This window comes from Ictidomys tridecemlineatus, chromosome 1 (genome assembly GCF_052094955.1).
Source record: "Ictidomys tridecemlineatus isolate mIctTri1 chromosome 1, mIctTri1.hap1, whole genome shotgun sequence".
In the NCBI taxonomy this organism is placed as follows: Eukaryota; Metazoa; Chordata; class Mammalia; order Rodentia; family Sciuridae; genus Ictidomys; species Ictidomys tridecemlineatus.
Genome location: NC_135477.1, coordinates 216,149,064 through 216,173,845, shown reverse-complemented (window position 1 = coordinate 216,173,845; position 24,782 = coordinate 216,149,064). Strand labels below are relative to the sequence as shown.

The following is a 24,782-nucleotide window of genomic DNA, read 5'->3' as shown; positions in this document are numbered from 1 at the left end:
GACCATGGGTCTTTCTTGTTATGTTATGGAATAAATTCTGATACATCATCTGCATCTTAGCCTTTCTTCAGTCTTCCCACAGAGAGCTTTTTCTCTCAAGTTTTGAGGATTTGGATACAAAATATTGTAAACACTTTTCTTGATCATTGTGAGTAACGAGAATATGGTATTCTGGTTAACCAAATACCAGTAGGTATTTCTAGTTGAGAGAATGTCAGATGAACCTTGGACTATAATTGTGGTGCAGTAACAACAACATTGGTGTATTTTCTTTTGTATTGTATTATAAGGAGATTGGCTTTCAACACAGGCTGATTTTTTCCAATAAATACTTACTTGCTTTTTTTCAATGGTGGGTGGGGAATATGGATGAGGAGTTATCTTTAGCCTTCAGTGTAATGCCAGGTGGGCTTGAACTCCTAGTGAAAAGAACCCACAAAACTTTGTCAATTGGCTGAAGCTGATTTATGATTTCTCTTTAGCAGCCTTACTGCTCATCCTGACCTATGTTTTCATTTTCCTTCAGCTGCTGTTCTAGACTTTTTACTACTATTCCTCTTTATCAGTCTAGTAAATAGAGCTCAGTAGGAGTCCCTTTACTGTGTAAGTCCTTAGAACCATTACCATTTCATTTTGTGCTTTCTGAATCTCCAAAAGTGGTGCTAGATGTACTAATCCAAACTTACATGATCTTGGGAACTCTTCTTCCTTCTGTTAATAAGGTCTTTGCTAGAGATGTCTTATTTATTTATGAATTCAGCTTTAATCTGACTTTTCTAACTATCAGATTGTCCAGTAATGCAGTGACTTGTCAGAACTGAACACAGAACTTTGTGTTGTTCATGACTGCTTTCCTGCAGCCTTGTACCTTGTCTTTTACCAAGTAGGGGATTACAGAAGTGGCTGGTGAGTGCTGTGGCCACTCATGTCTATAATAGTACAATGGATAGAGAAAGAATATAGTTTTTTAGGTCAAGAAGGCAGGAAAGATAATCCATTGGTTTTACTCCATTTTTTATGGGCTTGAAAATGTTTCTATATTGTTTATTCTATATTTTACATAATTTGAATAGTTAAGCCTTACCCTGTATTCATGCAATCTGAGATTTTCTTTTATATTGCTAGAAATTTACAAACTATACTGGACACAACAAAAAGATATCATTCCTTAAGAATCACAATTATAGGCAGATGGGTAAAAATTATTTAGCTTAAAACTAAATAATTAACTTGTTTTCATACTGAATTTCAAAGCTTTAAAAAAATGCCAGTGACATACAAGTGACTGTAGCTCTGGCAGTATTTATCCTTCTCGACAAAGTTGTCAAATCAACTGAGATGACCATCAACAGCCAAGGCAGGTGAAAGATTTTGTGTCATGTAAGTGCATGTGACATCCTTTCATCATGGGTATCATGCCGTTACAACTGACTACCTTCATAATTTTTAAGAAATAATTTAATGTCTACTTACATCATTTAAAAAACGAGAAAAGAAAAAGGATCAAGAAATAGGTAATAAATAACTTGCCTGTGGGACTAAAATTTGAATCAGGAGCCCAGTTGTCAGTCTTTAAGTTGTGTAGCTTGTCGTCTTCTGGACTGTGGCTAACCATAAGGTGAACCAACCATTTAGGAATTAAGGAGAGCCTTAGTGTCCTATTGCCAAAGCAGGCTGGGCCAGTCATTGTGGCAGAGCTGCATGATGACCATCAGTGTTTGTATTGGATGTGATCATTGAAACATCCAGTGTTTGCACTAGATGTGTGGCTCCCAGAACACATACTGGAAATCATTTATATTTCAAATTCTTGATTTAGGAATACTTTGAACACTTTTTCAGTTTTTTGGGGAAGTGCTTTTTTCCTTGTAAGTAGTGTATTCATTGTAGAAGTTTTAGGGGGAAAAAACTTTCCTTACACCAACTCAAACAAGGAAAATAAATCACCTGTAATTACACTGCTCCAAGATACGGGTGGGAATGTCTTTAGTAATTTTATTTACATTTTGAACAGATAATCGGTCTCTATACTCACTAGTATTTAAGATAAAAATATACCATTTAGCCAAAGCATACATACATACATACATACACACACACACACACACACACACACACACACACACACACACACACACAGCAGAGAGGACTTTCTTCTTAGCTGGATCTCCAGTCATGAAAATAGCAATCCTGCAGGGGATAGTGTTCTTTGGGATTTTTCAAGGAGAGCAGGAGCTCTGACTTTACTATGCCTTAAATAACTGAAAACAAAAAGCTGTGGTCATTTTTTTCCATAACAAGAGTTGCAAGTCTCCTTATTATTGCTTCTAACTTTCAATTAGTATCCCACTAAGTAACAGGACAGACTTAAGCTGTGAAAATAATTTTACATACCTGACATAGAAGGGTAAACATTAGGGATAAAAGAGATGTTTTATATTTTAGTAGTGAGAATAGTGAAATAGAAGAATGAAACATTTACTTACTGAAACTAAAAGTGGAGATGAAATTAAATTTTCTAGGATCCCTTCTTTTTTTTCTTTTGTTTAAAATCAAGTTACATTTTAAAAGAGTGCTATGAAAAATGGGAAAAGAAAGAAATGATAGCAGTTCTGTTAATTTGGAAGTATGAATATAATGGAATATTAATTACTACAACAGCAAATTGTTGTCTGTTGTTATAGTAGAATGCCAGCATGCTCTTGGGAACTTGGCATTTCCAGCAGCATGTGCACTTACTCTGACAGGCTGGGATTTTAGTGCACATGTTGAAAATGCCAAGCTTCCCAGAGTTTGCAGCATTTGTACTACAGTAATGATGGGAGCAGGCATTCCATAAAAGGAATTGTGGTAGTGGTTTACATATATTGTCACTTCTCATCTCATGCTTACTGAAGCCATCCAAAATAGCTTTGTAAATGGAAAAAAAAAATCAAGAGTGAAATATTTGCCTAAGGTCATTTAGCTGAGGCATAATGGCGCTTGAAAGAAAGCTGACCTTGCTTTAGAAGGTTCTAATTCTCTCTACAGTGCAGTTCCACCTCCTGCTGCATTCTGTTGCCTCTGACTTTCCTCTTGTAGGGTGGACTTTGCCCTTGGCAAAAAGTGTGTTACTCAAATAGTTGCCAATATTTTTTTCATTATATGAACAACTTCTTATACATAAAGAACGCTTAATTACTGGGAATCCCATGGATGTTGTAAACAGTCTTTTTTTAAAAAAATAAATACTCTAATATATTTTTTAATATTTTGACTCAGTTTTTAAATTAAGGTTAAAATTGGATGGTACAGCTGTAAGAATTGACAATTATGGTAGTAACAATTTTTGAAACTTAGAAAATGGTATTTTTTCTCTGATAAGTTTAAATATCACGTACATGACTTCTTAGCCTAGGAGCATTTGGTAAGAATGTAAGAAGCTAGAAATTGTGTACATTTTAAGAAATTTTATTTTTATTTTGTTGCTGGAGATTGAACCCAAGTACATGCTCTAGCACTGATCTAAACTCCAGCTTTTGTGTGTGTGTGTGTGTATATGTGTATATATATATATATATATGTGTGTGTATATATATATATTTAATATCACAATTAAATATTCTTCTACCATTTCATTTACTGTATCTATTCCATGTATTTTGACCAGAAAAATTTTGTTTAGGCTATTTTAATAATCATCTGGGGTCAGTGGTTTTCAATGTTTGGTCCCCAGGCCCATCAGCATCAGTATTACCTGGGATGAATCAGTAATTCTCCACGTGTGGGGCCTGAGAATCTCTATTACCATAAGCCCTCCTGGTGATTTTGTTGCATATTGCAGTTTGCAAAGCAACAGTCTATATGTTCCATATGCCAAGAGTCTTTTTTTGGGGGGGGTGGCAGGGGTGTTGCCTGTTTTTTTGTTTTGTTTTGTTTTGACTGTAGGGGGGTTTAACTCAGAGCCTCACACATGCATGCTGCCATCAAGCTACATCTCCTGCCTCCTTTTTTTAAAAGTATAATGTTTTGACTCGCAGTCTCACTAACCTAGAGTGGATTTGAACTTGCAGTCCTCCTGTGTTAGCATCCCAAACAGCTGGGATTATAGATGTGTGCCACCAAGCCCTTCTATAAGAGTGTTAGTGTGTTCTTTCATGTAACAGATTCTTGAGTACCTCCTACAAGGTGGTCCTCTTTGACAGTGATGCCATGGGCCTTTACAGTGTCACCTTCCTGTTTAATGGAGTAGAAGAGAGGAGTGGACTCTTTAGAAATAGTCTTTAGTTGAGTTAAATTATCCTGGGCTGGAGGCCAAAGCATTTGGTTGTGACTTTCAAAGCATTTGGTTGTGACTTCTGTGTGGCAGGGCAGGTATTGCTTGGAAGAGCTCTCTGTGATACAGTTTGATAAAGTTTCATGGGCGTGGCTTATTCCAAGAACTGTGCTGGTCACAGAGATGAAAGATGGTCATCCCTTGCTTCCAGGGGTTCCAAACCTTAGAAACAATTTACTCATAAAGTGTCTGGAACTGTTGGTTTGCTTCCTTTGTATCTTTTCAGTCATTGGCATGGGAAGATACTTTTTGTTTTTAATAAAAAAAAAACAAAAAAACCATGCAGGTATGTATCTTTTGGATTGTAGAAATGCTATGTTCCTTCTAGTTCCTTTAATCTACTGCCTACTTAATCTAGTGTGTTCAACCACTGCCTCTCTGAGAGAAGCTCAGTTTCTTTACCTATAAAAAGGATTGTATATGCCTGCTAAAAATATTGATTATGAGAATGAAGTGGGTCAGGGCCTGGGTATGAGATAAGGCAATAGTAATGAATTAGGGCCAAAATATGGGGTCTTGTACTGAACTCCCTGAGTGTGGGTGGAAGAATTTAGCTGTAGGGCTTGCCTTATCCCCTCCCAGATCAGGGCACACCTTTTCCTTACCTCTCAGCTCTGGTAAGTAGAATAAGTCCCCAGAGTTTTCCCTTCACCACCGCTTCTAAAACAAACAGCCAAGCATTTCCAAAGGTGGTTGTAAGCAACAACAGGAAATGAACTGATAAAGAGGATTTTCTGTCTCCTCATTTAGACACTGGGCCCAGGAGGCAAGACAGAAGTGTGCTGATATACTGAGACTTGGTATTTGGGCAACAAAGGGCTTTAAAAAACTTCATCTGCTCTTCCAAAATTTGGAACCCAGGCAAGAGGCCAGAGTGACCTGGGAAGGAAGGAGCACTGAAGTGTGGTGGGAGTCATGAGGGCTCTGTAAGGGGTCCTGAAGGGGGAGGGCTGCCTGGCTGTCCCTGCTTTTAAGAAGGCCAGAAGGCCAGAGCTGCTTTGCTTCTATTAGAAAAAGTCTGGCACCAGAGAAAGCAGCTTAATTTCAGATTTGGTGAACCACTTAATTTCTAAATTCTATACAGAGTTACAGTTGTAGAAATACTAACTCAAATTCTACCTAACTGGCTTATCAGAATCCCCTTGTGGCTACCCACCAGAATCTGAGACTGGGCAATGATCATTTCCCTCAAATAAGTGCATTAAAATTCAGAAGTACAACCTGGAAAATTACTTAATGATAATGGCAGTGGTTGCAGGGGAACCCTTATGTACTTAGGGATTTGAAATAACACTGAATATGATGTGACTTTAAAAAAAAGTCCAACACTGCCCCCTTATACTGAGCTTACTTCTTAGGTTCTCTTTGCATATAGCCTAATTAGTGGATACATGTCTTATTTTCAGAAATAATTTTAAATAACTAACTAATACCACTCATAACTAACATAAGTATTCTGATTAATTGGATTTTTATATGAAATGGTGTAAGAATATTTATTAACAAGAAAATAAAACCAATAATGATCAGAATGCTGTTGGGAGCTCTTGTTGGGCCTATCCAATGCATGCTTCGTAAATTTTTATGTTGTTTATATGGTGTGTTGTGGTTTACAGTCTGGCCTTTGCATTAATTTGCCATTGTCTTTCTCAAATATTAATGCAGTGTAGGAGTGATTTTTCTTCCAAATAGGCATTTTTAGGTGGACTTGAAATAAATCTTTTTCATTAAAAAATATTTTTTTTCAGAAAAATTGAAGCTGCTTCCTAAGTGATTACTGGCAAAATATCCTAATGTCTTTCTATAAACTGTTTAAGGTTAGTATTAGAAATTAGGATTAGAGGATTTAATTAGCCAGCTCATAGGATGCAGTCTCTTTAATTTAGCATTTCCCTTTGAGAAAATTTTGCAGTTAAGAAGTAATATGAAGGAATATGATAGATAAATTGGTTTTTGAATTGAGATTATTGTTTCTATCTTAGGCTTTATAATGCCTGTAAAATTGTTCAGGAGATTGTGTATGATTTGAATTGAAATGTTTTGTTTTTCACATTGATCATTACATGTGGATGTTGATTGTATGTAGCATTTCTCAGAGTTTAGGAAAGGTTTCCCTTTAGGTTTTGGGGTGGAGCAACAACTGGCTTATCTGTTTTGCCAAGGACATATAGTAAGTATTAGTTACTATACCATTTAGCTTATCTAGTGTATTTAATTAACCAATGAATATATTGTTACGAGAGTATTAAATGTAAGTAAGCACTTTTGCATTTTAGGACTTAGCTTTAAGAAAATACAAAAACAAAAAAACAAAACTCTCAAAATCCCTACCACCCTTTCATCCATAACATTACATTGCCTTGGTTTCTGCCTTTTAATTTCCCTGTTTTTTTTTTTTTTTTTTTTTTTAAGCAAAAGGGTGAAAGATGTATTGAAAGTACTATACCAGTGCTTCTGTTAAAATTCTTCTTCAACAAAGAATACGTTAACTTGAGCACCTCACACATAGGGCACACATTTTTCTGAAAAGAATGTGCCATGAAAGGAATAGTTTTTAGTGTGTGTATTTATTTCATGTCTGCCAGTTTATTTTAGCTAAGGAATTTTCTGGTGCTTTGAGTTTATAACTGTTTTTTAGTTAGCTGAGCACATATATGCACATATGGCCAGTCTCTAGAAATTCTTTGTTTTAAAATTTAAAGTGATTATCTTTCTATTCTGATATCATGTGTCTTCCCCTTTACAGCGCAACTAAGATTTAACCTTAGATATGTAGAATCCATCTTCAAGAAGAGTTTATTTTTGAATACCGGTGAATAGTTAAATGTTTGCTTTTAATAAGTACTTTTAATCTTAATGTGAAATTAATGTAGATGATTTGATGCTTTTAATAAATACTTTTAATCTTTGTTAATGTGAAATTAATGTAGATGATTTGAATATAAGTTCATGTGTGAGAAATCTTCAGTGTTTCTCTATTTAATTTTATTACTGTTGACCTACTTACTGTAAGATTCAAGTGCAAATAATGCCTCATCAAAGACAGTTTGGAGAAGAGTAGTTACTTCTTCTCTGTCTTGGCAGTTATTGTAATAGTAGTTCTTCAACGTTCAGGACTCTTGTGGAGGACCCATTAATGCTTTTGTTTATGGGGATTTTATCTATTGGTACTTACCAGAGAAATAAATAAAGCAGAAAAAACTAAGAAAAATAAACTATTAAATAATGGTATGTTAACTGGAAGAAATAACTAAGTCATTTACATATATTTTAGTAAAAAGAGTGACTTTGTTTTAATGTCTTCAGTGTCTGCCTTAAATAGAAAAGAGCTGGATTTTCCTTTCTGTTACTGTGTTCAGTCTGTCTTAGTAGCACACATCATGTAGCCTCTCGAAAACTAAATATACGCTCATGAGAGACAGTATAAAAGGTCAATAATATCTAAGTATAATTGTAAAAATTTTCAACGTGATGGGCCTCCTGAAAGTGATGTGGGGTCTTTCATGATGTCCCAGGGCCACACTTAAGAATCATACTTTATAACATTTTAGAACTGCATATGGTTACTAAAAAAATAGATACCCTCTTGAATAATGTTTTCTAGATTCTTTGTGTATAGAATAAATACAAAGAAGTTAAGAGGAAAATAGAGAAAGAGCTAGACTGAGCAGATGTATAAATGACTCTGAAATTTTTCATTTTGCCATCAAATAACAATAATTCTTGTAGTGTTTCCTTACCCATTTCCTCAGACATTTTCAGTAATCCCTCTTATTTTTCAAGCCACTTCATTAGTGAGGCTTCCTCCCGCAAAATTCCAGTAGTATAGAAAAAGAAAGTGTTATGGATGAAGGGAATGTGTCCACTCTCCTCCCTGTTTCTCCAGCTGGGAAGGGAAGGAAAGGGAAATAAAATTTAATGAGCACTTTTACTGTGTGCCAGGTGCTTTACATATGTTATTTCATTTTAATCCCCCAAACAACCCTACAGCGTATTTCTAGACACATTCTTGCACATATAAACTGAGTCTCAGATAGGTTAAATAACATGTCCAAGGCACACAGCATTTAAGAGACAGAACCTGATCTGAATCAAAGTCTCTCTATTCCCCAGGCCTGTGCAAGACTGTGCTCTGGTTTTGTACTTTATCCCCCGCCTCCCCCCCCCACCCCATTCCTGCAGATTAAGAATGTGGATACTAAAGTTTTATTGGACTCTATGACAATATGATGATAAATTGACTGCCCTGTGCTTTTGCCTTGGTGAGATTAACTGTTTTTCATAGATTATATTCTGTAAAATCAAATATTTTTAAGACAAGGTTTATAATAATTTCTTCAGTTTTGTTATTTGAAAATAAAATTATCCCATGTTTTACCACAGAGTGCAGGATTGCCCCTTTTTGTGTGCTCAGTTCTTAAACAGCCAGTTATTATAGTTAGTCAGAACACCAGAAAGACTTAATTCTCAGAAGCTTTGTTTTATTTTAGGTCACCTCAGTATTCAAGAGATAAATCCAGCAGCTAGGAGATGGGTAGGGTGTTTGGGGTGAGGGAGGATGGCTTAGAACTCTCTTGGTATTGTTGAAGGAGGAATATACTGTCCTTGCTTCTCCTGTGGGTGCTGTGGTATGATTTAAAAGCCACTCAGAGCTAGATGACTTTCAAAGGTTTGATGAGTTGTAAAGGCCAAAGTACACCATAATACAATCCTGAAGTAAGAAGGCTTGATGGAATTAACTCAGTACTGCATAGTCCTAAAAAGTAATATATATACCAGCTGCCTTTTATGTATTTGCATGTGATTTTCCTTTATTTAAGGTTCATGCCTCTTGACTTCCAGCACCCTAGCCAAAAAGGCAAGGGGAGCCCCCACCAACCAAATAGGCCTCCGAGTATTAAATAGCTGCCACAAAACTAGTCAAATTAGAGGTGCCACTAACTTGAGAGCAAAGACACTTAAAGGGTTTAGTGGTAGAGGAACACCATGATAGCTGTTATTGGAGAAAAATAACCAAAGGAATCCACTTTTAAACTGCCATCTGCACCTTATGGTAGCACCCTAACTGTGACCAGTTAGCTGACACTGATTGGGGTGGCAGGGTAGACTGTACCATATTTGGAGATATTTCTGTCAAAAAGGGTTGGAATTTTTCAAGGTGTTTGGGCACTTGAAAGATGGTCTAGAATTATGTGGAAAAGTGAACATTCCTGAAACACCTTAGTCTTTAATGATACCAGATTAACGAAGTGTTATTCTATAAGACATGTATGTGTTTATTTATGCCTTCACATATCATTTGGATTAAATTACTTTGGAAGTCACAGTGCTTTGTAGTTAGCTTTTAAAAACACTTTGCAAGAATAGCAATAGTCAGTGCAACAAAATTGGAAATTTTCTCAGCACAATTGTACAATATTAAGATTAAGTAATATATTCTTTGACTTGTATAACTCAGAAATAAATATGATAATGTTTTCAAAAACTACTTGAAGGCTTCATCAGTTTTCCTAAGGGATTCTTCTTTGATAATTAACGTCAGCTCTTTTGAAGCCTCCAGTACATTACTTCCTGGTAGATTGTTTAAAAAAAAGATTTTTTTTAACGTTGTCCTGGGGTTCGTTGAACCCAGGGCCTTGCATGTGCTCTACCACTCCTGCTGCACCCACAACCCTCCTGGTAGGCTCTTTACTAATTATTCTCTGTCATATGGATCCTCAATTATCTCAGCTTTGCCATGATTAGAAAAATTCTCCAGTATCACTTTTGTAAAGAGACAAATCCATTGACATGGCAGGCAAGGAGAGAGGTGATAGTTTTTAGTGGGAAGGGGATGATTTTTGTCAATGGCCAGTTTAAAACTATTTTTCTGTTATCTATCTGGTTTTCCTGCAAGCATATATGTGATAGCCACATCCCCAGCCCAATGTATACTTATTTTAATTATGGTTTTTCAGAAAAACTTAATGATAATAAGAGATAAAGGAGACTGGGATATCTATTTGAAACAGTGCAATATTTGTGGAATAAAACCAAATGGTTATTATATGATAGTTCTCAAATTCTTATTGTGAAGCAATGATGGTAACTTGTTTTTATGAAATGCTCTTTTTATTTGACTCATTTAGTCAAAATTATTATAATACTTCTTCTATTAAGAGTTCTTGATTATGAATTATCAAGTTGAAATTATATTACTCTGAAAGATTTCTGGTGAGTGGGTGTCTTCCATCTCTGTCCTAAGTAGCTTCTGTTAGGGAGACAGTAAGGTTAGGTACAGACATCTCATGTGAAAACTCTTAGTGTTGTCTATCTCTTCCTCTCAACCTACACGTCCTCAGCTCCATACGTACTACCTCTTTCAGACTTCCCCACATGGTAAAGATCCTTCTAGTGAATGATTTAGCAAAGTCAAAAGAATCGGTGACCGGCTTGATGAATGTTATTAAATAGTGTAGTGGAAGACTGAGAGAGAGAGCCCAAGGTTTCATTGTGTGGCACTCAAATTTCTGTCAGGCCTTTGAAATCATGAAGTAAAACTGAGTCCTGAATATTCCCAAAGGGATCAGGGTTGGTTCTTTGGCACTGAATGTGACTTTGGAGAGGCTGAGTAGTTAGGACTCAACAATGTTCAACACCCCCAACCCTCCACCCACCACCCACCCCGACCCTACCATTTAGGTTAACTTCCTTATGCATTTAGGGAAAGGGAGTGTGGAAGGTTTGTCCTCTGGCCAAGTAGACTAGTACTAATTGGTGCATAGCTGTGGTGAGAGGCAGTTTTCATTTGACTGTGAGCTTAGCTAGAACTGTTGAAGAGAGATTGGCTACCTGTGTGGAGTGAGAGTCTGAATCATTGTAAGCAGAGTTCAAATGACCACTGGTCATGGAACTTTTAGAAGATTTTTGTGTTCTAAGTTTAACGTATGAGTTTTCTAAGGCCCTTTCCTTCCCCCTTGTGATTTTTGTACTGTGTGTGTGCATGTGTGTGTGTATGTGTGTGTTTGTTTAATAATCTTAACATCTGTACCAGCTTTCCTCTGTGTGATATGGAAAGAAATAATCATTATGAGTCACTTATTGGTATGTGGTGTGTATGAGATTTGGTTGTCTCTTTCTACCAGCAGTTGCTACTCAAAGATATTGCTGTATTGGGACATATGTCATGTCTGCTGCAGAAAGGATTATTAAATTAAAAACTTTCTCTGGTCAAAGTTTATGAGAGTTTGTGAAACTCCTCAGTTACCATGTTGGCTGGAGCACACTAATGGCTGCCTAGAGTAAAGTAGAGAGAAGGAGAGATGTTTTTAAAAAGAAAGTTGATCTGGCTGACTCTAAAAGATATAAAGGAAAAAGAAAGATCATGAACCCTGCTGATCTAGAATATTTTCATCTTGATACCACAGATACAGAGTAAAGTGATTATGGTCTACTAATGTTGTGATCCAACTTGGTGATATATTCTGATAATAGTTTTTATCTAGTTGTGTAAAATACCTCAACATGTCTGAAAATTCCATTTTTTTTTTTTTTTACTTTTATGGGGGAGGTATTGGGTGATGGTTGGTGCCTGAATGTTTTTACCTGAAAATAAAAGCTGTCACTTTTTCTTGCTCCTTGCTGTCCAGCATCACATTTTCAGGATTTAGAACATTCATAGCATCTGAATGTGGACTCTGAACTCTTCCTGTCTTTCACACAGGTTTCCACTTGAGTGGCACAGTGACAGAACCTGCAATACAATCGGAGCCAGAAACTGTTTGCAATGTGGCCATCAGCTTTGACCGTTGCAAGATTACCTCAGTGACCTGCAGCTGTGGAAACAAGGACATATTTTATTGTGCCCATGTTGTGGCACTGTCTTTATACCGCATCCGCAAGCCAGATCAGGTCAAACTGCATCTTCCCATTTCAGAGACTCTCTTTCAAATGAATAGAGACCAGCTACAAAAGTTTGTACAGTATTTGATCACAGTGCACCACACAGAAGTTTTGCCAACTGCTCAAAAATTAGCAGATGAAATTCTTTCCCAAAATTCGGAAATCAACCAAGTTCATGGTGAGTATAGACATTGATTCCATAGATTTTTTCTCTGGTGTCCTTTTCATTTATAAATTGGTTCTGCATAAAATTAATTGAATATAAAAGGGATCCTGAGCATTGCTGTAAATTTTTAAATCTAGTTTTATATCCTAAAATATATCTTTTGAAGCATTTCATGCTTTTTGTGCTCAGAAAATCATTTGTTTAAAGCTTGGTTTTTATACTCTTTTTATTTAGCAACATTTTATCAAATACTATGTATTATGCAAAACACTTAGGATATTTAATTCACTCTTTTCAATAAACTAACCTATACATGGTCAGAATTTTTTCATTTTTAGGATATTACAGTTTGTTTAGAGTTTAGGATATGAATAGTTGTATAGGAACCATTGTATAAGAAGTCACAAAAAGTTTTGTTTAAATCTTCTACACATTGAACATGCTATTTATTTGTAAACATTTTTAACAGGAGTCTGTTTTGTACATTGGAAATATATCAGTTTAAGAGAATATGCAACTGTTTGGAAATATACCCATCACTTTTTTCCCATATAATATAGTAATGTAAAGCACAGTTCCTTGTGCTTTTAAAATGTATGAACAACGAACATAATTTTTTAAATACTTAAATATGTTGAAGAAAGTATTGCAGTCTTGATTAAATAGCTCAGCAACTTAACATTGTCACTTTCCTTTAGCTACAGATTTGAGATGTAGGACAAGTCACCCAACTCTATTCTTAGTTTTTTTCCCCCAAAGTCATTATTTGATAGAGCAAATAGAAGTGCTTAAAGAAAGAAGTTTGAATTCATGTTTTTAAACTTTTACAATTGTGAGATATAAAATACAGACAAATGCATAAAACATGAGTGGATAGATTAACAAAAAAAACCTAAGCCAAGAAGTATATGGCTCTCAGCACCTGAGAGAGTTCTTTGTGCCCCTTCCGAGTCATAGCTCCTTTCTCTTCTCCTTGATAACTATGCCTGATTTTTATGTTAATCACTCCCTTGGTGGTGGTGTTCTTGACATCATTAAACACTGGTTTAGTTTGACATTTTTCCAACTTATCATTCAGTGTGATTCCTGTATACCTGACTCAAAATCAGGTGTAGAGTTTGTCCATATTATTTTGTATACCTGTAATTCTTTCATTGTCATTGATGTGGCATAGCTCTGTTCAGTAGAAATATGATGTGACCCACATGTATATATTTTTTTAAAATATTTTTTTGCTGATGGACTTCATTTTTTTCATTTATTTATATGTGGTGCTGAGAATTGAACCCAGTGCCTCACACATGTGAAGCAAGTGCTCTACCACTGAGCCACAACCCCAGCCCTAGATTGAAATATTCTAGGAGGCACAATTTAAAACATAAAAAAAACCAAGTTAAATTAATTTTCAGTTTGTTTTATTTGGCTCAGTATAACAAAAAATATTGATTCACATTTTGTTAATAAACTTCAGTATTTATAAATACTGTTTTAACAAAAATATTGAGATATTTTTACATTTCTTCATATTACATCTGAAATCTCATCTATTTCATACTTAACAGCACATCTCAAATCATACTATTGCCACACTGCAAGTGCTCTGTAGCCACATGTGGCTAGTAGTATTATCATATCAGACAGCACAGCTCTCGAGTATTATAGGAATGAGAATATCACTCTCCACTGTGGATGGGCCTTGTTCTGAATAGAGCTGCTGTGAACATTCTTTTACAGGTCTCCCGGTACTGTGAGATAATGTGGGTTTTATGTCAGAGGAAAATCCATGCAGTCATATTTCTTCTAGTGCTCCCCATATCAGTCTAGGCTTTATTAGAGTAGCTATCATAAGGTGTGTAAAGCATTTTACTTGATAGAATCTGCCAATGTTAAATAACAGAAGTGTAAACAATTCTGCTACAGAAGTACCTTCAACCCCCTGAAAGCACATGCTTTCAAGGACTTTTCAAGTAGGCTTTTTCCCTGTCTCAAATCTTGCTGCCTTGTGAAAATTTAGACCAGCTAACAGTCATCCCAGAGATTTCTCAGGAGCCTATTTGTGGCTTCTTATTAAATTGCTCAGTGGAGGTAGAATAGGATATACCATTTCTTTAGACTTTTATGCATTCTCTTTTTTCTGTTTTTCCTTTTATTCTTAGTTCATATAATCCATTAGGGTCACTTTGTTGTCTAAGTTTTAGTTTAACCAAAGGTCTAAATCAATAATTAGGTGCTTATTGCATCTGTCTTGCTAGTTTTGAAGGATTGTGGCCCCAAAGTTTCTTTCTAAAAGATTTTAAAATGCATTTCCATGTTGAAATATTGGGACTAATGAAACAATATTAACTAAAGTTTTATGTAAGAATGTGTTCATTTGACATTGCTTTCAGGGTTTCTAAAATTGGAAAAAATGTTCAAGGGAATATCAAGGACAATGCAGGTTAGCTTTAGATTCAATGTGATTTTCAGATAACTTTGGTATGAAAACAACTTCATGAGAGCAGTGAACTTGAGCAGTACTACCAGCTTTTTCTCCACTTAATTTATCATCAGATTTGCTTCCAGCCTGGAAATGGGCCAATTACACAAACTGCCTTATTGCCTTCCATTCTAGTGTGACAAGTGGTAAAAAAGAAGAGAGGTAGAAAGCAGGCTGTGACCTTAAGTGATGAAATGGGAAATCTGCTCCCTGGAGGGTCTTACTTTAACTGTTAGATTAATGACTTCATAAGGGGTGGGATTAAATATGTTTTACAGTTATTTGACTACATGGTCTCAACTGCCTCCAAACATCTGTATAAAAGCTTTCTGTTTTTAAAGTAGTGCTTTCTTGTATGGTTTTGTGGGTATATTTTTCCTTTGAAAAAAATGTCTTGAATATGAATATTGGGAGGATTTCATTTTTCTCCAAAGAAAACCCTCACTTTTACCTTGCTAGATAAATATGGTTAAGATAGGATTTAGACTTGATTATTTTAGTTATTTATTTCATGCACATTGTTTCTCACAAATTTCTTATGAACTAGGTATTGCAAATTTGTAATTGTAATGGTTTTTGTACATAGTCATTTATTCATAGTAACAGCTTCAGTCAAAGTAAGTTGGAAGCTGGGTGCAGTGGTGAGTGCCTGTAATCCCAGTGGCTCTGGAGATTGAGGCAGGAGGATCCAGGGTTCAAAGCCAGTCTCAGCAATGGCAAGGCACTCAGCAACTCAGTGAGACCCTGTCTCTAAATAAAATACAGAATAAGGCTGGGATGTGGCCCCTGAGTTCAATCCCTGTTAACCCCCACCACCCAATAAAAAAGAAAGTAAGTTGGAATGTGGACTTAGTTATTTTAATATTTCAGTCCTTGTCAGTAGAGCTTTTTATGTTTCATTGTGTTTTCCTAAAATTTCCCTCAGTTTCATTATAAAATTTAATACTGTATGCTAAAAGTGGTTGTGAGATAGTTAATGTTAATGGCCCACCAGGGAGATTGCCAGTTTGGTATTTTTAAAGCAAAATTTTTTTTGCTCTTGGCTTTATATACTAATAAACTTTTCACCTTCTATATTCTTGAAAGAGAAGCTGATGTCTTTGTTAAGTACTTATTTAGAGATAGCACTAACTCCACTCATGTTATTTCCATTTGGACTCTTGTGGTCCTTTGTTGTTCTTACTAAAGGAGATGTAATTGTAGACTGCTAAACTGTGAAATGGGGACAGAATATTGAACTTGAAATTTGGAGTCCTGTAGTCCAGTGTTGTGTTCAATATGTATTACCTGTGTAACTCTCAGTAGGACTAATTTTTTCTTATGTTTAAGTGCTCATAATCTTTTATAACAGTGTTGGACATTTTTAATGATGTGATATAGGAATGTATAATGATAATAATTTAAAAAGATAACCAAGCTTACCTGGAGGTATTCATATCATAGTTGAGAGCAGAAGCCATTTGAGGAAATGGGTAATTTGGAGATCAACTTGTTTTCCCTAGATTTTTTGGTACACATTTCTTCCTCTTCTACTTTCTGTCTTGTGCTTTTTTTCTTTTATTGACCTTACTGTGGGCTAGTTTGAATTGGGCAGATTACAACAAAGGAATATACTGAGGGAAACCAGTGGTACTGACCTTGACTTAGAGAGGGAGGAGGGTCATTTAGTGACCCTTTCATTCAGAGAGCCTGGGCTAATTCCAAAAGTAGGCACTCACTTCCATGCCATCTACCCCAAGGTACTATCTTAGCCAGATGTAAAGGGTATTTATTTTATTCACATGACAGATGAGGGTTGACATCTAGATCTCTTCCAAAATGTTTTTTTTTTTTTTGATGGGGGTATATTGGCAAAGACATAGTAGTAGCCAGACTGCCAAAGTGCACCGAGTGCACCGAGAAAATGCATTTGTGTGTTATTTTTCCATTTCAATTTGAGCATGGTTCTTATAAAACTGAGACCATGCATCTGGTTGTGCCTGCCTGTCCTCTTAGCCTCCAGTTGCTTTTGTGTCCCAGCCATCTAACATATTGGTCTGTTTAAGCTCTCCTAGATATTAGCAAGCAAACAAGCAAATACACTCAGCAGTCCCCTCTTTATTACTTAAGCTCTTAATTTTCATTTGAAAATAATGAAGCTTTATAGGGGCCGACTCTCTGACCTGGTGTATCTTGGTAGCCTCCCTATGCATAATACTTAAGACATAATAAGAATTTGTATTTGTTAAACACAAAGTAACACTGTCATTTTTTATTCTGTCTTGTTCCTAGTAGGAACTTGGAGATTTATTCTTTAAGGATATAATAACATATACATGTTCCAGATCTATCAGTGAGTGGCAGTTGGAGTCATTTGATGCAGGCCTTGTGTCACATCTCTCTTCTTTTTATTTCCCAGTGGATGGTTGTGTTCATTGTAATTGAGCTTACATTAGCAACCATTTCTTTCAAGTTTCCTAGGGAGATAATTTGATTATTAGTAGCATATCCTTTTTATTATAGAGCATTCTGGTGTTGACAGTTGGTGAAACAAAGGTATGATCTGGTGGTCACAATAATTAGTAAATTTATTCTGTAGAATTAAAGTAGCTCTCTATCTTAAAGTGCAGCAGTGTGAAACAAAGAAAAATTTTAAAAAATAAGAATGTGCATTGGGAAAGTTTATTGTAGATGTATGTGAAGATAAAAAGGCAAGCCTTTATTAGCTCCCCCTCGCAACAGCACCCGTAGACTCCAGCAAGCCCTTATTCCAATAAGGCAGCCACTACAGACACGTGGAATATATCTTTTAAGACATTTTTTTCTTCTTGAGCACATATGCACAGACATGAAAACACACACTTAAATATACTTTAAAAACAGTTTGTATTTGCAGTATGTCTTTTTCTCTAAATATATCATGAATATTTATTTAGAACAAATATGTCTATTCCTGTTCTAAATGTTGTGTAGTATTCCATAGTTTGGATGCATTTAATCATTAACCTGCTGAATCACCTTAAGGTGGTTATTTTCATTTTTTTCCCTACTACATACAAAGTTGTTGTGACCATCCCTTGCTTTGTGTGTAAATTTGGGCAATTTTTTTAAAAAAATAATTTAGTCTCAGTCATAGAAATACTAGAAATACCAGGAAAAAATGACATAGCATTTTGAATTTTGTAATTATTGTCAAATTTTTCTTCATAAATCATTTGTTTTACCCTTAAGTTATAACTAAAGCTTGATGTTTCTGTAATGACTTAAATATTTGTTTAAAAAAAGCTTTGGATCTAGAATCACATACAGGTGATATTACTTTATTTCCTTCGCATGAAGTTTTTTCATTTTACTCTAGCAAAGAAGTGGTCTTAAAACTTATGTCTCTTAATTTGGAGGAATCATACATTTGTAGCTCATGAAGGATTTGCTAGGGTGACACAGAGACGGCCAAGTTAACTTTTAGCCCAGTGTCCTTCATTCTTTATCTTTTCACTTCCAAATCTTACCTTGCCTCACACTCTGTAGTCATCTCTGACACCACCTCATAATGCTATAGTCAAGTTTCCTCATCCATCTCCTCTTCTGTAACTGACTCCTAAGTCTTTCCTAAGTCTTTCTTTTTAGCTCATCTGGCTGGATGAGTTTATTATCTCCCACTGTAAGACTGTTCAGTGTTTAAGAGTTCTAATTTTGAAGTTAGACAGCGTAAGTTGGCTTCTTTGCTTATAAGCTTTGTTACTGGGGCCAAGTAACTGAATCTCTTCATGCCTCAGTTTGTTTTTTTTAATTGTAAAACGTGCACAATAAAGAGTATGATTTCATTTAAGGTCAGAAGGGTTAAAGGAGTAAATAGTGGTTGTTATCATCACCGCTGTTGCAGTACGGCAGCATGAGCCTTCAAGGGCTGTAGTAAATAGTTGAGGAAAATATTTTGTGAACCAGTTTTTACAGGTGTCTTTTAAAATGATAAAATTGTTCTTTTTTTTAACGTTTTTTAGTTGTTGATGGACCTTTATTTTATTAATTTATATGTGGTGCTAAGAATTGAACCCAGTGCCTCACACATGCTAGGCAAATACTCTCCTACAGAGCTACAACTCCAGCCCCTGAGCAAACTGTTCTCAAAGCTTGCAAACATAGTAATAAATCTGAAGTTAAATTTGTGACACATAGGACTTTTTCTAAGAACTTTGCATTTAGGTATTTGTATTTGTGTACTAAGTAATTGTTAATACATTCATTAGATAAGTAATGGAAAATGACTTATTTGATATGCACCGTTTATACTCTCCATTTTTTTAATGAGCATTGAAGAATCTGCAAATACTTTATTGCTTTTTATCCATATAAAATACATGATTATTTCTTTACATGAATAAGTATACTATTGAAATCCTGAAGTAAATTAAATGATAATAAGGGATGAGTAATAAAGTCAGAAGAGAGGAAAATAATAGAGGAGGGGCCATAAACCCTGACAGGTCTATTTGGGTTCCCTGAGATATATGCTGATGGCTGTGCTGCTTATTTACTTCCTTGGCATTTAGCTGAAAGGAAGGTGGTTTGTTGCTGGAGCAGAACGTGGTATATGCCAGGGTTTTCTCTGCCATTAGCCCTCACAATTAAGAAAGCAGGCTGCCCTCTTAACAGCTCCGGAGGAGGACATCACACTCTATCATGGCAGTAGGATTACATAGACTGACCGTAGAGGACAGAGGTGATGAAATGTCAACTTACAACAAAATTGTAAATTGAAATGAAGGCATTAGCCAGTCACTACTTGAAATGAGCATTTAATGAAGAGTAACATTTAAATCTTTTCTAAAGGGTGTGTTTACTTTTAAATTTTTTTAAAAAAATTTTTTAGCAACCTTCTAGTTTCTCACCTCTCTGCTCTAAAGAAAGACTTCTGTTTGACTCTGAATCACTAAAGTTTGCTATCTTGCCTTTTTCTTCTTAGTGCAATGGTTGATGTCAGGATTTTGCCTTTAGCTTGTAGGACAGGTGTACCAGTGCCTTTGCAAGCCACAGACTTAAATGTTTTCTAGCTCTAACAGCAGGAACTAAAACTGTAGGAGACAGCATTCTCCTATAGGTTCCCCAAAAGAGACTGAATTAATTACCTCTGCAGTATAGACATCTGCTTCTGTATTCTGCCTAAATACACTAAACTTGACAATTTCAATAAAAAGGAGCATCTTTAGAAGGTATAAATGGTTAAAAGCATTATTTGGATAATAGTGTTAGGGAAGCAGACAGGATGAAGATGTGAACTGTATAAGCTAAAGCCTTTCACTTTCTCACATTTAAATTTGTTCTCCAGCAGAGGAAGAGAAAGACACACCCCTCCCCCCAACATACACACATTAAAACTCAACACTGTGGGTAACTTCATGTACCAAACATAGTTTAAGCCCATTGTGAACCTGTCTTTGTGGCTCAGGTTAAAATGTGCAGAATGATTTGGTGTTGTCTAATGCTTCAAGGGAACCATGGCATGAGATAATCGTCTTATTATGTATGTCTTACATTCCGTACACTGAAGAGGTATCTTTGTGATGGCCCTGGCACCATACTTAACATTCTCTCCAAATGTAAAATCTTTCTCTTCTCTCCTCCGGCATTTTTATTCCAGCAAAGATTCTGATTCAGTAGGTCTGAAGTTATACCCAGGCATCTATTTTTCAGAGTGTGTCTCAGGAGTTTTGATATGCTTTTAATTTGGGGAACTCTTGGGATGAGGGAGTTTTGATGTTGCAGTAAATCAAAATTAAGTCAGAACCCTACTCAAGATGTAGACAAAGACTAAGGTAGTGGCTCTTCCTATCCGTGAATTCTCCTTTGCTCTTGTCCTGAAGTGTCATTTTACCAAGGTAGGAGGTAAAGTAGGAGATAAATCAAGCTTCCATATCCATGTCTGGGAATGAGACAATTAAACTGTTTCACTTTTTTCTTCAACAGATAATTTTACTTTCCCTGAAGGCTTTAAACTGAAGAATTAAGCTTTGGTAATAAAATGCTCACAAAGATTAATTATAAGTTGTAAATATTAAAGCATTTATAATTATAAATATAAATAAGGGTAGAAAAATAATAGGTTTTAAAACACTTTAAATGGATCATTTAATTTACACACTAGCTAAGAGATTCTGGTTCCTGCCCAGCTTGGGGGGCAATCTAATAGCAAATGTAGAAATATTTGAATTCTCTCTTAGTTAAATGATGAGAGTTTTGTCTTTGATAGACAGCCATTAAAAAATAAAAATTAAAATGGTGCAAATCTTACAATTTATGTAAGGCTTAGACAACACTCTAATGCACTTAATCAAGACTATTAGGGTTTAAATAGTTATACCTCAGCATTAAAGATGAACACATGAGTTTATGCTTTGGGTAAAATTATTATTGTTATAGATACTTAATTTCCTGGAACGTATATCTTACTCATAAAATGTTGAGAAGTATAATAGAGTAAATTTCTATTTTATTTAATTACTAGTTATTTTTGCTTACATTCTTAGAGAAAGTTTTGTACTTTGCTCAGTTAATTTTTATTGCTTAGTTAATTTTTTGATTTCTGAATTATAGAATTTTAGCATTGAGGAAATGGAGACGTGAAGAGCTTAAGTAATTTGCTAGAGATGAATGTTTTTCTAAACTGTGACTAGAACTGAAGTCTTCTGAATTCTGATAGAAACTTAGGAACCTGCACATTCTTTCAACTTGTGTATAGATTTTGTAGATTATCTGCAGTGAAATTTTATCTGTGTGCCATTTCCTTTTCCCATGCCTTAACTCTTTCCTCAGTACTCTCAAGGAGTAAGTTAATTCTGTACTAGCTTGCCAAAAAATAAAAACCAAAACCAAAAATGTTTTTTTCAGAAGTGTGAGAAGACATAATTCATGTGTTTATATATTTGCTATTAGATATGTTTCTCTACCTAGGGAACAACCAGAATCAGTATATATGTAAGTTAAATTGTTCACTAAAGCAATTTCAAAATCAAGCATGTTTTAAAAAATATAATAATACTTTTAAAATCTGTCTGATTTTAAGAAATGACTTCACTGTGTAATTCAAGTCAGAAGTCATTTCTGGCTTTTCTGTCTCTTCTTGCTCTTAGCTTTAAAAGAATTTAAGAATTAAGTGCATTTTGACATTTTTGGTAAGATATCTGAATGTAGACCAGTCTGCCAATTTAGGCCATTAGGAAAAGGCTGGGGTTTTCTTCAATTCAAAATCAGACCTACTTAAAATATGTGGGTGATGTTGGTTGTGAATTGAAGCTCCATGCCACCAGACATCCCTATTCCAAGCAGTTCTGGGGCAGAGCTCCCCACACAGTCTGTCAGAGCGGGAGAAAACAAATACAAAAGTTGGAGGATATAAGCATTATGAGGATTGAAATTGGATTTATTTAGTTCACTTCATCAGAAGGAACAGTGGACTTGGATGACCAGGAGCTAGTCAGAGTTTACCCTAAGGAGGTAGGAGACCTGTGTCAGATTTCCAAGGGGAGTTTTAGCAAGATGTTGGGAAGAACTTAAAAGTTGAGACCCTATAGTTTTGGTATTTGGAAAGTCTCTTTTGGTATATTTAGGTAAAGAATGTATAGATGTCTTTGTACAGAGGGGTGTATGCAAGGGTGTCCCTACAGTCAAAAGGGGGGTGAATTAGGGACTTTGAATCTCTATGAGATACATTTGTAGACTTAGTAGTTAACCCTTCACATTATCGTGGTCCTATGGCCTCCTATAAGATAAGACCATGCCAAAAACATAACAATATTCCTTTCTTAAATTTATATTTCATTTAAGGTTCACAGCCCCTACCTTGGTGACCCCAGGGTTCAGTTTTTGCTCTGGGTTCTAGGATATGTTCCTTGGCAGAGTGAGAGAACCAGAAGACTAGATTTAGCATTGAGGGTATGGATAAGTTGTAACCTCACAGAACATGTTTTTTTCCTTCTCTGGAATGAGAGTTATGATCAGTATTATTTTTTAGGGATTCTGTGAGGAGAAAATGAGATAATGTATGTGAGGATGCTTTTTACAGTTGTTCTTAACCTTTCAAGTAAGAGTCCTTCTGGTGAGGCTATTTACATACCTTCCTCCCTCTTTTTTTTTTTCCCCCTTCTTCCAAGTGTTTGCTTACCCAGAAGCCATAGGTGGTAGGAAGCAGTGGTGAACAAGGCTGATAACAATCCTTGCTCTGTGGAGCTTAAACATCTGTCTAGTTGCCCAGTTTCTACGTGGAACAGCTTTTCCTCCTCAATTCTGGAAGAGCCATATGTAAGGAGCTCTGCAGTTCTTAAGAGGCCACAAATTGCTTTTGCTCTTCTTGCTCATCTTTTTACCTAGCCTTTAAATTTTGGCTTTAAGGTTGTGGCCTGGATTCTTTTTTAAACCTCTTATTACGTCCCTAGTACATCCAGGTCCCTGCTTGAAATGCTCTCTCAACTCTTCTTCACTGTCTGAAAGGTATTTCGAATTTTAAAACAAACTACTCAGAGATATTTCATATCTAAAACAGCTCATAGCCTAAAGGCTGCTTCTTCCACCTCCAAACCTAGTCCTTCTCTAGTGGTCTCTATCAGTGAGTTGTCCAAAATTCTTTCTCATTGTTTAATCCAGAAACCCATGTCTGTCCCCACCCCTTAGTCTTCCATACCTTGTATATCTGTTTCTTCCCAAGTCTTGTTGCATTTATTTCTTAAGTTCCTGTCAGATTCTCCTTTTCTGTTCTTGTTGCTGGTTTTCCAGTTACCATTGTTATCTTGTGTGCAAACTATCAAAATGATATCCTCTTTTTATATATTTTGTTCCCCAATCCATCCTCCATATTTCAGATAGTGATATTTTTAGATACATAAATGTATTTCACATGGTTCCAAAATTTTTAAAATATGGAAGCTACTCAATGAAGGATCTCCTTCCCCTATGTAGCTAGGTTACTCATTTTAAATATCCTTCCCAGTTGTTATGCATATATAAGAAGGCACTAATATTATGTTCTTTTTAAAGCCTCATTATCTATGTAAAAGGTGGTATATTATGTATATTTTTCTTCTTCCCCTTGATATTTTATCTTTCCATTGGAATATACAGAGAATCTCCCCCTTCATTTTTATGTTACACAATTAATATTTCATGCTAGGAATGTTGAAATTGATGCATATCAGGACAGAACATGTTTTATTATCTAGAGTATTTTATTCTTCCACTTCAGATAACCTTGTAATAAATTCTCATTCATTATTCTCAGGGAAAAAAAGAAACTAAATTCTTTACCAGCAAAGGTTCTCAAGCCCTAGCCCTACTTCCTCTGTCTCTTCCAGGATTGTTTTTGTTTGTTTGTTTGTTTTTAAACTGGAGATTGAACCTAGTGGGCATTCAACCACTGAACTACATCCTCATCCCCCTTTTTTTTTTTGAAACAGGGCCTGGCTGTGTTGCTGAGGCTGACATTGAATATGCCATCCTCCTGTCTCAGCCTTCTGAGTTGCTGGGATTATAGGAGCACCTGGCTCCAGGATTGTTTTGTGTTGCTCTTCTTATCTTTTACTCTTCGGTTACAGAGACATATTCATTGTGTTGTGTTCCTTCTTGGCTAAGGTTCTTTACTTGGTCTCACATACAGGCTTGTTGCTTCCTTTTTCCACCTTTAGTTAAGTTCTGATGAGTTTCTAACCTACTTATGGCAAATCTCAGCTCTATGCCTTTCCCTCAAGTTTTGCTTACCCTAACAATTCAAGACCAAGTTGGAGTTCTTATATGGTCTCAGAATCTTGACTTCTTCCTTTGAGCAGTTAACATCATTTATTATTGTATATTGGTTGATATTTATCTCATACAGTGTTTGTAAAATAGCAGGTTGCAACCAATTATAGGCAATGAAATCAGTTTAAAAGATTGTGACAGCCTTTTGAAAAGAAAATACTAAACTTCTCTGCTATTTCTAT

The 24,782-nt window shown here is 35.6% G+C and overlaps 1 protein-coding gene across 2 annotated transcripts in view; it reads left to right on the top strand.

Moving 5' to 3' along the window:
* The window catches only part of Zswim6 (zinc finger SWIM-type containing 6), a 191,025-nt gene that overhangs the window by 111,502 nt on the left and 54,741 nt on the right, over positions 1–24,782 (top strand). For both annotated transcript variants that reach the window (XM_005319587.4, XM_078016106.1), the window contains exon 2: positions 12,018–12,374. In XM_005319587.4, coding sequence (XP_005319644.2) covers positions 12,018–12,374 — 357 coding nt within the window. The remainder of the gene's footprint in view (positions 1–12,017; positions 12,375–24,782) is intronic.